The sequence below is a fragment of the Typopeltis vanoorti genome, chromosome 13, assembly GCF_054136105.1.
Source record: "Typopeltis vanoorti isolate ZY-2024b chromosome 13, IOZ_Tvanoo_1.0, whole genome shotgun sequence".
NCBI classification, from domain to species: Eukaryota; Metazoa; Arthropoda; class Arachnida; order Uropygi; family Thelyphonidae; genus Typopeltis; species Typopeltis vanoorti.
The window spans coordinates 128810141-128823644 of NC_143561.1; the positions used below are offsets into that span (position 1 = coordinate 128810141).

General features: G+C 37.5%; 1 protein-coding gene across 1 annotated transcript in view; it reads left to right on the forward strand.

Moving 5' to 3' along the window:
- The window catches only part of LOC150100532 (uncharacterized protein CG43867-like), a 552783-nt gene that overhangs the window by 203562 nt on the left and 335717 nt on the right, over positions 1-13504 (forward strand). The window contains exon 9 of the mRNA XM_090402673.1: positions 9074-9293. Within this exon, the coding sequence (XP_090258799.1) occupies positions 9074-9293 (220 nt within the window). The remainder of the gene's footprint in view (positions 1-9073; positions 9294-13504) is intronic.

The following is a 13504-nucleotide window of genomic DNA, read 5'->3' on the forward strand; positions in this document are numbered from 1 at the left end:
TTCAAGCCACATAAATCGTTCAAGTAAATTTTTAAGTTTGACCCTTAAATTAATGAGAACACTAAAACAACAAATTCCATGTACTACATACAAGCTAAACTTTCTTAGAAATACACTGCTTTACATTAACTTCAACAACTAAATACATAATGGAACTCATTGTTCAAACTAGACCCCGATCTATCCTCTCTTAAATAAATTTAGTTTAATCCTTTATCCAAGTATAAGCAAACAAAGTTTGCGCCTGAAAATATCTTCAAGACTGAGGTAAGGTAGTACAACATTGGGCAACTCGCAGCAAAGGTGGATCAAGCTCCCAACTCCTTGTCTCAGTATCTCCCATAATGCACATCACATCTCCTTGCGGACATGTATACTGCTATGCATTAAGGAAAGGGCCACTACCCATACCGGTTTCGACCTTTATTGAGGTCTCGTCAGTGGGAGCCAGACCCAGAGTGGAGATACTAAGGAAGAAGCAATAGGAGAGGTCATCCTTACCTATAGGAGTTGCCAAAACGTGTACCACCTTATTATTAAATTACTCTGGATTTAGAGAAAGATGTTTGAAAGTTTATTTTTCACTTGGTTAGACTATAATAAATTTAGTTTAATCCTTTATCCAAGTGTGAGCAAAGAAAGTTCGCACCTGAAAAATATCTTCAGGACTGAGGTAAGGTAATACAACACCGGGCAACTCGCAGCAAAGGTGGATCATGCTCCCAACTCCTTGTCTCCTTGTCTCAGTATCTCCCATAATGCACTGCATATCTCCTTGCAGACATGTATACTGCTATGCATTAAAGGAAAGGCCACTACCCATTCTGGTTTCAACCTTTATTGAGGTCTTGTCAGTGGGAGCCAGGCCCAGAGTGGAGATACTAAGGCAAAAGCAATACGAAAGGTCTCCTTACCTATAGGAGTTGCCAAAAGGTGTGCCTCCTTATTATTAAATTACTCTGGATTTAGAGAAAGATGTTTGAAAGTTTATTTTTCACTTGGTTAGACTATAATAAATTTAGTTTAATCCTTTATCCAAGTGTGAGCAAACAAAGTTTGCACCTGAAAATATCTTCAGGACTGAGGTAAGGTAGTACAACACCGGGAAACTCGCAGCAAAGGTGGATCAAGCTCCCAACTCCTTGTCACTCCTATAGGTAAGGATGACCTCTCCTATTGCTTCTTCCTTAGTATCTCCACCCTGAGCCTGGCTCCCACTGACGAGACCTCAATAAAGGTCGAAACCGGTATGGGTAGTGGCCCTTCCCTTATAGCAGTATACATGTCCGCAAGGAGATGTGATGTGCATTATGGGAGATACTGAGACAAGGAGCTGGGAACTTGACCCACCTTTGCTGCGAGTGGCCCGGTGTTGTACTACCTTACCTCAGTCCTGAAGATATTTTGAGGCGCAAACTTTGTTTGCTCACACTTGGATAAAGGATTAAACTGAATTTATTATAGTCTAACCAAGTGAAAAATAAACTTTCAAAAATCCTCTCTTAAACATTTCTGGAATGCTTTAACCAATAGAAGGGTTAACACAACATGGTCGTCAATAGTTAAGGCACTACAGTTCCCTCCTAAGTTCAATCAAAGTCTCTATCCCTTAATGTCTCTTTACTTCATTCACAATTCTTAAGGATTCCTTATACATGACATGAAAAGAAAAGTTGTACATTACCATACACCAGGGCTTTGTTACACTTGTTCCTCCAGCTTCTGATAGCCTCCTTCAATTCCGATCATTTTTCGGGTCAGATCGATCGATGCGTTCACTTGGATATCTCTTTTCGCTCCTGGGAAACTTTGCACGACTCTTGCACTGTTGATCCTCTCTGAGTATGGCTGAGGTTATATTCTTGCTCTTATCTCATGGTGTAGGCTGCACACCAAACGGATAGGAATATGCCCTTCTGTATGAGATTAAAGGCATGTATCCTCATCAGCACTTGACCGGCAAATATTATCTGTGTTCATTGGCCGTCGAATAGAGGTCATCTCCGATCATTCTTTGTTCCGAGGTCTACGGGACAGAGCTGCTCCATCTGCCGAGCGGGTGCCCATGGATCGCAGGTTAAGCACAAGACGACTGCCGAAGAGATAAGAGAGCGCTCCGAGCTCCACGGGACGGAGCTGCTCCTTCTGCCGAGCGGGCGCCCATGGACCGCGGGTCAAGCACACGATGACTGCCGAAGAGATAAGAGAGTGATGGGGGGGGGGGGGTTGCTGACCCTTTTATACTTTCACCCTTATCGACAACCACTGCCACCTACGTAGCTCACCCAACGCACAGCACTCCTCTCTTCTGGGTCTCACTGAGCATCGTATTTCTCTTTCACGTCACGCTACTCCACGTGGTTTTGAGCACGCGGCGGTCTGGGGGTTTTCTTCTTCCTTCAGTCAGCACTCCCGTGAATGTTGAGCTTTTGTTTCCAGTGAATTTTGCAAGCCATTGTACAAACATATAATTCCGATTCTAACCAAAACAAAAATTCTATTTATACGATATTACTGGCCTTACACAATATATTTCTTTTATCATCTATTTTTTTCAATTATCCAGATTACCCATAATTCATACGGTATTACTGGCCTTACACAATATATTTCTTTTTATCAAGTTTTTTTTTTTCTGGTGCATGTAATCCATACCTAGAAGCAAGCACTTTTCAAATGAGAATCCCTTTTTCCTTCCCCTCTTTTTTTTTCTTCTCTTGTTAAACGATAATGAACTAGGGTTCCTAGGAATCCTCTTCATTCAAAGTTTAACAGTGGAATTATTGAAAGATCACTTTATCAGTGTATATCATACTGGACTAAATGATCCAGTGCAATATATAGGAGGCAAGTATTAGGAGAATTGGAAGTGAAAGAAACAGGTGTATCAGATGCTCGTTGGGTTAGATGTGAATAAGGTTGTGGGAATGGATGACATATCACCACGTATTCTTAAAGAATGTGCACCACAGTTGGTTATGCCCTTGACCTGGTTATTTAATGAGAGTCTTGCAGTGGGTAGGTTTCCTAAGGAGTGGAAAGAAGGCGAAATAGTACCATTCGACAAGCATGATTCTAAGACAGAAGTCTCTAACTATAGGCTAGTCTGTATATCTGCAGTTGTGGTCAAGGTGTTGGAGAGATTGGTAATGAATAGAATACAGGATTGGGTTGATGGATACAGCATTCTGTAATGGTCAGCAAGGATTTGTAAAGGGCAGGTCCTGTTTTAGTAATTTACTTGAATTTTATGATAAGGTGACAAGTGTGTTAGATAAGGGAGAATCATATATAGTGATATTCTTAAACTTTGTAAAAGCGTTCGATAGATTACCAAATGATAAATTGGTGTACAAGCTGCAGAGGATGGGAATAGATAGTATATTGGTTAGATGAATCAGAGATTGGCTCTCTGAACAGTACCAGCAGGTTGTGTATGATGGAGCAGTGTCTCAAAAAAGAAGGGTAACCAGTGGCATGCCACAGGGTTCTCTTCTTGAGCCCCTGCTGTTTATCTTGTTTGTAAACGATATATCACGTGGACTGACAGGGGATCTTTAGTTATTTGCTGATGATGCAAAGTTAGGAAGAATTCTAAGTGGCACTGCTATGCTAAATCCCTTCAGGAAGATTTGAATAGAATTTTTATTTAAACAAAGAGTGGGGTTGTAGTTTTAATATCAATAAGTGCAAAGTGTTGCATTTTGGAGTGCAGAAATATAAGGCTGTATACTGTATGGATGGTGCCATACTACTGCACGAAGTGAATGAGATTAGAGGTTTGAGAGTGATGGTTGACATTAGACTGAAGTTTAGAGGGCATATTGCTAGTGTTGCAAAAGGCTGCATATTGTAGTGCTGCTATGATAAGAAGTACTCTAACATGCAAGGATAAGGAAGTGGTTGTGCCACTGTAATAAGGCTGATCAGACTACACTTGGACTGTTGTGCTCAGATCTGGTTCTCAATGTAATGTGGAGACATTAGAGAGGATACAGAGGCAAGTGACTAAGACAATATCAGGAGTTTGGAATGCTGGCTATGGAAAGAGGTTGAAGAAATGTTGATTGCAGAGTTTGGTGGATAAGAGAAAGAGATGTGATATGATAGAGACATTTAAGATAGCGAGTGGATTTTATCAGATTAATCCAGAGGGGATTATAAAAAGAGTAAAAGGTGAGAAGGGAAGAACCAGTGGTCATTCCTTGAAATTAAAAAAAAGTGTGGTGAAGAAGGGTACGAAGAATAGATTTTTTACATGGAGAATTGTCAGTGAATGGAATGCATTACCAGAATGTGTTGTTAATGCAAGGAGTGTTAAGGATTGTAACATTCTATATAATAAATATGTTGTCAGTTGAATGAACCTCCTGCAATGAGTCTGTCGACTCTATGGAGGGTGTAATAATTTTTTTTATTACATATGATACATACATTACATACATTTGATTACATATGATACATACATAACATGCATTTGATTGCATATGATACATACATTACATGCATTTGATTACATATTTTTCTTTTTAAAAAATGCAAAGTTTTTTTATTATTAAAATTATGATTACATATTGTGATTACATATTTACAACATATAAGATTACATATTTACAGCAGGTTTAATTCTGTTTTTTTTTTTTTGTAACGATGAAATTCGTACAGATTTTTTTCTTTCTTTTTTTTTCCTGTATGATGTATTAATAATAATAATACAGCATTTAACAATGAGTTATATATATTTACAATTTTGATTTTTTTTAGTATATTTAAGTATACTTAAATGTGATATATATTTAAGTGATTTGGATTTGAATTTTTTTTATTGATCTTGAATGAGATGTAATTTGTCAGCTTTCATCCCCTAAGCTTATTTGTTAAGCTTATCTGAGGATGACACTAGTTAGTTATTATTTATTGGTTTGTTTGCTGTGTTGGGAAGTAGACTGATGTTTAATAGGTTTGATTTCCACTGCAGCCGTTGATTGAGAAATTATTATTATTATTATTATTCATGACACCTCCAAGGAGTCCGAAGACTCATCGTGGGAGGACACCTACCTAAATTCATGCACACACACACATGATAACTTGGAATGTCTTGATGCATTGCTGAACAGGAAGCCTGAACGAATATATTGTGTTTCATTAAGTTTGTATGGTATTTATTGGTGCATGTTTCTTGTATACAATAGCCTGAAAAGAGCTCTAAGGACATGAACAATGTCCTTAGAGCTCTTTTCAGGCTATTGTAGTTTGTAAGGTTTCTATATTCAAAAGGTAATTTGTTTATTGTCTGGGATGTAGATGTTTCGTGTGGCCCTTCCGTAGTGATTATTGTATTTATATATGATATAATTAGTTGTCTGAGGTCTTGTTATACAGTATGTATTTCTGACTGTCCTGTAGTTGGCATTGAAATAATCTTTTAGCAATGCTGCATAGTGACGTAAGTGTTTTGCTGTCAGTATTTTGTGTTCTAACATTGCAGTGTATATAAAGTCGATATTGTCTCTTTGTTCCCAAAAGATCAGTTTTATCGTTTTGTACTGTGACTATTTATATAGCTTGTATGGTGCACAGAAATCATACGTTGTTATAGTGTATCTTAGTATATTTTGGCATAGTGCTTTGTATATTAGTGTTTTTAGGCTTGTGGGAACTATATCTTTAAACCTGTAGAGTTTGCCAGTTATTGTTCGGAGTTTGTTGTGTAGATGGTTTATGTGGCTATTCCAGTTCATATCTGCATCGAAGTAAATTCAAAGGTATTATATTGTTTCAACTTGAGTGATTGTAGTGGTTTTACTGTTCTGTGTGTTTTTTATGTTGGAGAGTGGATGTTGAATGGTTATATATTTGTTATCAACTGGTCGAGTCACTGGATTTTTGAATATCATTAATTTTGTCTTACTTGAGTTTAGGTGTATGGAGTTTTTGGTGAGCCCGTCTATGAGCAGATTTGTGTCATGTTGCATATTTGTTTGGGCTATGTTTGTGTTATTATGGATGGATATTATCGCTGTATCATCTGCGTATTGGAAGATCTTACCATTGAGAGGTAGCTGATTAATATCATGCATATAAATGTTGAATAGAGTTGGGGAGAGTACAACTCCCTGTGGCACTCCACAGGTTACTGGTAGCTCTCTACTTCGGGTTGACCCGATACGTGTGATATGCATTCTATTTTGAAGGTAGTTTCTAAACCACCTGTGCAGAGGCCCATCCATCTATTCTAACATGCCTCAGCTTTTCTAATAAGGTGTGGCTTTAATTAGATCAATAAAGACTACCATGGCAATTTTGTTTTTTGTCTGAGGCGGTATTAATTACGTCTGTAAAATCTTCCAAGAGAGATGTTGTTCCCTTATTTTTATGAAAACCGTATTATGTTTTGGGGATAATATGAAGGTTCTCTGTATATGCTGTGAGTTTCTTTAGTATGATCCACTCCATAATTTGATTGATAATCGATAATGTTGCTATGGGTCTGTAATTGCTGATTAAATTTCTTTTTCCATGTTTGTATATGGGTGTGATTATGGCAATCCTTAGCATATTTGGTATCTGTCCTGTTTTAAATATTTTATTTAGTAATTTTAGTAGGATAGGGCCTAAGCTAGTTGCATGTTGCTTGATATCCTTAGGTCTTATTCCTGGGCCTTTGTTTGGTTTGATTTGCTGTATTACAGAGAGAACTTGCTTCTTTTATGGTTGGGCACCATAATGTCTGTTTTGATTGTGGTCCAGGTGGAGGATCACGTTTTGTGATTGGGGGAATATTTCTGTGCAGTTCTTGGATGGAGTCTGCAAAGTATTGGTTAAAGTTATTTGCTAGTTGTTGAATAGGTTTTGCGTCTTTCATGAAGTTGTGTTTTATGGTTTCAGAGGCGGTGGTGTTGGGAGCACAGTCTAGCATCTCGTTGATCAGATGCCAGGTTTGTTTTATGTCGTTTTGTGCAGAGGTTAATTTGTCTCTGTAGTAGTTTCTTTTTGTATTTCTTATTTGTGTTGTAAGGCGATTCCTTGTTATCTTATATTCAGTTTTTAAAGCTGTGTTATTTGGATATCACTTTAATTCTTTCCATGGAGCGTCCTTTCTGTGTATTTCTAGGATTAAGTTTTGTGTTATCCAAGGATTTTGGGTTGTTCTTGAATAAATTCTGACTTTCTTTGCAGCTTTCTTATATATTTCCTCCAGTGTAAGTTTAATGTTGTTGTATAAGATATACAACTTGCTTGTTAAGAGTAGCAAAAATGCAGAAGAGGAAGATAACCTTCATTGTTAAGAGTTGCAGAATTATAGTATGAACAGCAATTAGCTAATGAGGCAAAAACAAACAAACAATTTTTTTTTTAATTCAAAATCCCTAGGAATTCTTTCAGTTCAAGGCCAGTAGAAGAAAGAATGATATTGTTTGTGGAAATTATATATTTTCCACAACATAATATGTTGTGGAAAATATAGTTTATATGTTAAATGAGTGATTAATTTAAGTATTTCATCCTCATGAATGTTACATCATGCAGAACATGAGTGGGAAGAGAGGAGATATATAAAGAATTGGGTAAACTTATTGTCAGTAAGACTGTATGGGTTTGATTTCATATCGCTGTCTGTTTTGATGGAATCTTCCAGTGAGTTAACAACTGCTTTGTACTTCTTTAATGTAAGTTTTACACTTGGTCTTAAGTTCCAAAAAGAGTGGAAAGAGAGAAAAATTGTTCCTCTTCAAGAGGATAGTTATAAGATTCAGGCTTTGAATTATGTGCCAGTCTGTGTGTCTGGAGTTGCACAATGGTATATTTGCACAATCTGGTATAACAATGGGACTAGTTTGAACAATTGTAACATGCAACACAAAGACTAAAGTCCTAATTAGGTGGCATCTATGTTGATAAAAAAAAAAAATTAAAAAAAAAACTGAGAGAGAAAGCAGGTATTAATTTGGTCTTAAGATTTGACTGTGTCCCAAATCTTTGGCATATTTATACAGCCATACTTGTTGAGGTTTGGAGTATGTTTCAAGGCATCTGTTGATTCCAGGAACAACTTCTCTGACTTGTAAAAGATTCTGTGTAGCACTTTTGTATTTTTTCCAATTGATCCTGTGTGCAGGGGTGTCTAAAGCATAGTGTGCTAGACCTGACTTGCCATAGTGCTATTTCTAGATATATTTTTTTATGTTCACTGAGGTCGATGTCCACAGTTCTTCCTGTCTACAGTCCTTCCCACACAAATAAGGAGTAAAGCAGATGTTGTGGCTTCACAAGAGGACTTAAATATGGGTGAGTAGGTAAATGGGTTTGGTTGCCAGTTTAACCCTGAAAACTGTAACATTTTTAATTTGAGAAGCAAAGTTGGAATGCAGAGTATTTAAAGGAGGCAGAGGAAATTAAAGATATGGGGGTGATAGTGGATAAGGACCTAAAATTTAGGGAACACTGCTAAAATTGTAGGATAGCACAACCGATTATGGCAGTGAAGTGGAGGATACTGACATGTAGAAGCCAGGAGATTATGGTTCCATTGTAGAAGACCTTGTTCATACTTCATATGGATTGCTGTTTACAGATTTGGTCACCAGGTTCTCAAAAGAATGGGGAAATATTGGAAAGGATCTAGAGATGACTCACTAAGGTAGTTTCTGGTCTCTGGAATTTGAGTATTAAGAAAGATTGAGGAAATGCAGTTTTACAGAGTGCAATGCATAGAGGAGGGGGGTGATGGTGATATTATTGTGACTTTATAAGTTGGTAAGGGATGTGGTTTTTAACAGAATCAGTGAAGACAGGAGAACAGCATGCCATTTTTGGAAGCTGTAGGAAGGAGGATATGAGCAGGGGAGGAGGAGTGCATGATGGAGTGCATTTCATGAGAGTATGATTTGAGTGCAGAGAGGGTGAGTGCATTTAATGCATGGTATGAGCAATGTATGTGATAGTATGACCTTCCTTGCTGACTCTTTTGACTCCATGAAAGTCCCATGATGATGATGATAATATTAATAATTATAATATCTGCTTCATGTTTTTAATCCTGTATAGAAGATAACTTTTCGTATTTTAGAGGGCATCACAAATACGGTCGGTGCCATTTACCGGAGAGTCATCGGATTCATCAGATAATGAAGATACTCGTGTAACAGTAACAACAACTTCTTCTCATACAACCAGTGGAGAAACAGAATCCAGCCTGTCTACTGGAAGTCCAGGAAAGAAAACAAACAGTCTCTCTCCTTCCCCTGCAAAACAGGGATGTTCCTCACCAACAAAATCTGTGAAGCGAGGTAACTACAATTAATAATATTTTTGCAATGTATGCATTCTAAAGTTTGAATGACCATATTTTTTTTTTTAATTAGCTTTTTTTTCCAGCAGAAATACAAGAAATATGTAGCAGTTAATATAATTGACCGTTTGAGTTAGATAAAAGGCTACAGCTAATACTGCTGAATTTTCAGACAATTCACAGGACAGGATTCTGTTTGGAACACTGTTCATTTTGAATGGGATGGATGTGAAGCTGGTGACATGGAAAGAAAAAATATGCAAACGTCTAGATAGGAGACTGCAATGTGTTTCCTCCTCCCCCTCTACTAGCTAGCCTTCTATAATAGAACATTTTGAAATCCAAAACACCTAAACCAATCACACTGTGTAGATAATGTGTTTGTTATTTGGCTTTAACCCTCTCATGCATGAATTTTTATATTCATTTATAAAAAATTATAATGGCATGATACAGTACCATTTAATCATACAGTATTACCATTAATTAATTAATTAATTTTGCTAAATTTGTGTCCTGAATATGTAAAAAATTATGTCCTCATCTGAGGATATCATGCACTAATGCCAACAGACTACAGATATATTTCTATGGAAATGACTTAGACTAAGAAATTTATTTTCATTGAAAGACATTACAAGTATGACAAAACAGATTATACACAATTTATATTTTCTGAAGCACTGCATGAATGATCAAAATTTGTATTACTTAGTACATACAAAAAAGTAGAATAATTAGAATTTTCATTAGAGCTATGTAAATCAAGAACAGTCTTCTTCTCTTTGCCAAATGTTTGTGGTAAGTGGTGATAAAGATGATTGGGCAGGTGTGGTGGGGAAATCACAACCAACACATGGCTTGGATAGGACTGGCTATAGACCTAAAAATGAACTGCTGTGTTCGTTTACAAATGCCAGAAGTATCAGAAATAATGGGGATGAAATGGTTTCAGTGATTGAGTTTATTCGCCCCAAAATCATTGGAATAAGTGAAACATGGTTGAATGATGATGATGATATTGTAATGGGAATAGAAATGGAAGGATACAAAATTTTTCGTGACGATAGAAAAGCCAAGAAGGGCGAGGGTGTTGCTGATGATAGCAGGGGAATTAAGTCCATATAAGGTAGACATAAAAGGGGGAAATGGTGTCCATGGTTATGAGCCACTGTGGTGTTACATGGAGGTTGAGAGGAAGATATATTTAGTTAGATGTTGTTATAGGCCTGGGAATGTGGAGGGTAGTGATGTAGAAATGTATAAACAACTTGGATTAGTGAACAGAGGAAGAGTAATTATTGTGGATGATTTTAATGATGGCAGTATAGATTGGAATGAAGATATAGCATTTGGGAATAAGGAAAATGAATTTCTTGAGTTCTTGACAGATTACTATCTCAGGCAGCATGTGAAGGAGGGCAAATGAGGAATGAGAGTTCTAGAGTGGTGATTATGACAAGCTTATGAGACTGTTGGAGCTATAACATGGAGCGAGGAATTGAGTAGTAAGGAAATAAATACTGCATGGGTACTGACAAAGAAATGCATAACAACATCAATGTGTGAAAGTATTCCGAAGGCCAAAGGCTGAATAAGGTAGGTGTAAAACGGATGAATGTGGAGCTTAAGTGTGAAATCTAGAAAATGAAAGTAATTTGGAGGAAGTACAAGATGAATAATGGTAATAATCAGTTACATGAAGAGCATAAAGAACAAGCCAGGAGAGTGACTCATTTAGTACGGAAAACAAAAATACACTATCAGCTGAAATTGGCAAATCAGGCAAAGAAGGAAGAATGATCATGGTAAGATGAAGTCAATGGATGGAAGTGGTAGAATGGTAACTGCTGCAGAAGAGATTGTTGAGATATTCAGTGATCAATTTATAAGGTTGTTTCATCCTGATCAGGGTGGAATCATGAGGAGCTAAAGTGTAGGGGACATAGGAGAGGATGACTTAATTGTGACTGAGTAGGAGGTATTTGAGGAAATCAATAAACTCGATGTCAATAGGATTTGATGACATATCACCACGTCTCTTAAGGGAATGTTCCCAGAATTTGGCAGTAGCATTGGCATTCCTGTTTAATATGATTCTTGCAACAGCACAGGTTCCAAGCTAGTGAAAGGAGGGTGAAATTGTTCCACTGCATAAAGGTAGTGATAAAGTTGTAGCTTCAAATTTTAAGCCAGTCTGTATATCTGGAGTTATGGTGAAAGTACTGGAGAGATTGGTGAGAGTAGGATACAGAAATGGGCTAATAAAAGCAGTATTCTTTGTTGTTATCAGCATTGGTTTATTAAGGGGAGTCATATTTCATTAACTTACTTATGTACTATAACAAGGTGACAAATACCTTAGACAGGAGAGATGCATATACAGTGGCATACTTGTTTGCAAAGTACACCACTATTTGCAAAGGCTTTTTGATAGAATGCCACACGACAAGCTCTTAAATATATATCGAAACAGATGGGGATTGGATAACAGACGAGTTGAATCAGTGGCTGGCTATCAGGTAGGCATCAGAAAGTTGTATATGGGAGGTGTGGTATCCCAAAAGAGAATGGTCACTAGAGGTGTGCCACAGGGGTCAGTTTTGGGGCCATCGTTGTACAATATGTATGTTAATGATATTGGGATGGGTTTAACTAGTGATATGTTGCTGTTTGCAGATGTTATGACCATACAAAGTGGACTTAAATAGATTGCATGAATGGACAGGTAAGTGGAATTATGAGTTCAGTGTTACAAAGTGTAAGGTTTTGAGATTTGGCAAGTAACGATGGAATGCAAAGTGTACACTTGGTGGGAAACTTTAAAGGAAGTAGATACAAGGACATGAAATTCAGGAGCCACATCGAAAAGTTGTGAAGACATCACATTGGATAATGGCAATGATGTGGAGGACCCTGACATACAGAAATAGAGAGGTTATGATGCCATTGTATAAGGCCTTGATCAGGCCTCATATGGATTATTGTGCACAGATTTGGTCGTCATGTTTTCATGTTGACAAGGTTATGTTGGACAGGGTCCAGAGAAGATCCACAAAGGTGGTCAGGTCTTTGGAATGTGGAATAAGAGGACAGATTGAGAGAATGTAAGTTGCAGAACTCCATGAATAGGAGGATGAGAGAGGGGGGGGAGATATGATTGAGACATAAGCTAATCCATGTTGGAGGTTTAATGGAATATTATCAGCACTGAGAAAGGATTAAAACTAATTTTAATACTTCCAATATTTTGTCTCCGTCACAGAGACATCTTCAGGGATTACAAAAAACTTTTTGTAACAACACACACACACACACACACAAATACAATACAGTAGTGAGTGAAAATAAAGTCCTATCTAGGTGGTGCACCCTCTATGGGCATTTGCAGGTGGCCCAGGATGTAAAGAGGGATCTCTGATAATTAATGTTTCCCAAATTTTGGGAAGTTTAATTCAACCATATTTGTTTAAATTAGGTTGATTCCTGATTGCAGATGCAGATTCAAAGAACAGTCTTTCTTCTTTGAATTTATTATGGTGGAGCATGGTGGTTTTTTTCCAGGAGATCCTGTGGGTTGTATCCAAAACATGGTCTGCAACGCCAGATTGACCATAATCGTGATTGTAGATGTATGACTTGTGTTCTTCTAACCGGGTGGTTGCTAATCTGCCTGTCTCTCTGAAGTAAGTACCTTGTGCCAGTTTACAGGCACAAGGTACTCTATATACTCCAGGCACTGAGAGAGGAGGGAGCTGATCTTTGATGGAACAGATAAGGGTAGCAAGTTTACAGTGGGGCTTAAAAGCTGTATGGAGGTGGTACTTTTTTTTTAATGATCTGGCTATTTTTTCGGATGTACCACGGATGTAAGGTACGGAGATGGCATTTCTGAAGTCCTGAAGAGATGGTTGGGGAATGGGGAAGGACTTGATTAATTTTTTTAATTCTGTAGCCATTGGAAAGGAAGCTGCTGTGTATGTGTTTGAGTTTGGTTGAAAGGACAGTTTCACTGGAACAAAGATTGTGTGCTCTACTGGTTAGAGTTTTAATAATGCCATATTGCTGAGAGGGGTGGTGAGAGAAAGAAAGGTTACCATTAGGAAGGCGTGTTACTAAGGTGTCTGAGAAGGGTAAACTATTGTTATTTTCCTTTTCCATTGTAAACTGGATTCTTGGATGTAGACTATTGAGGTGACTGAGGAAGGA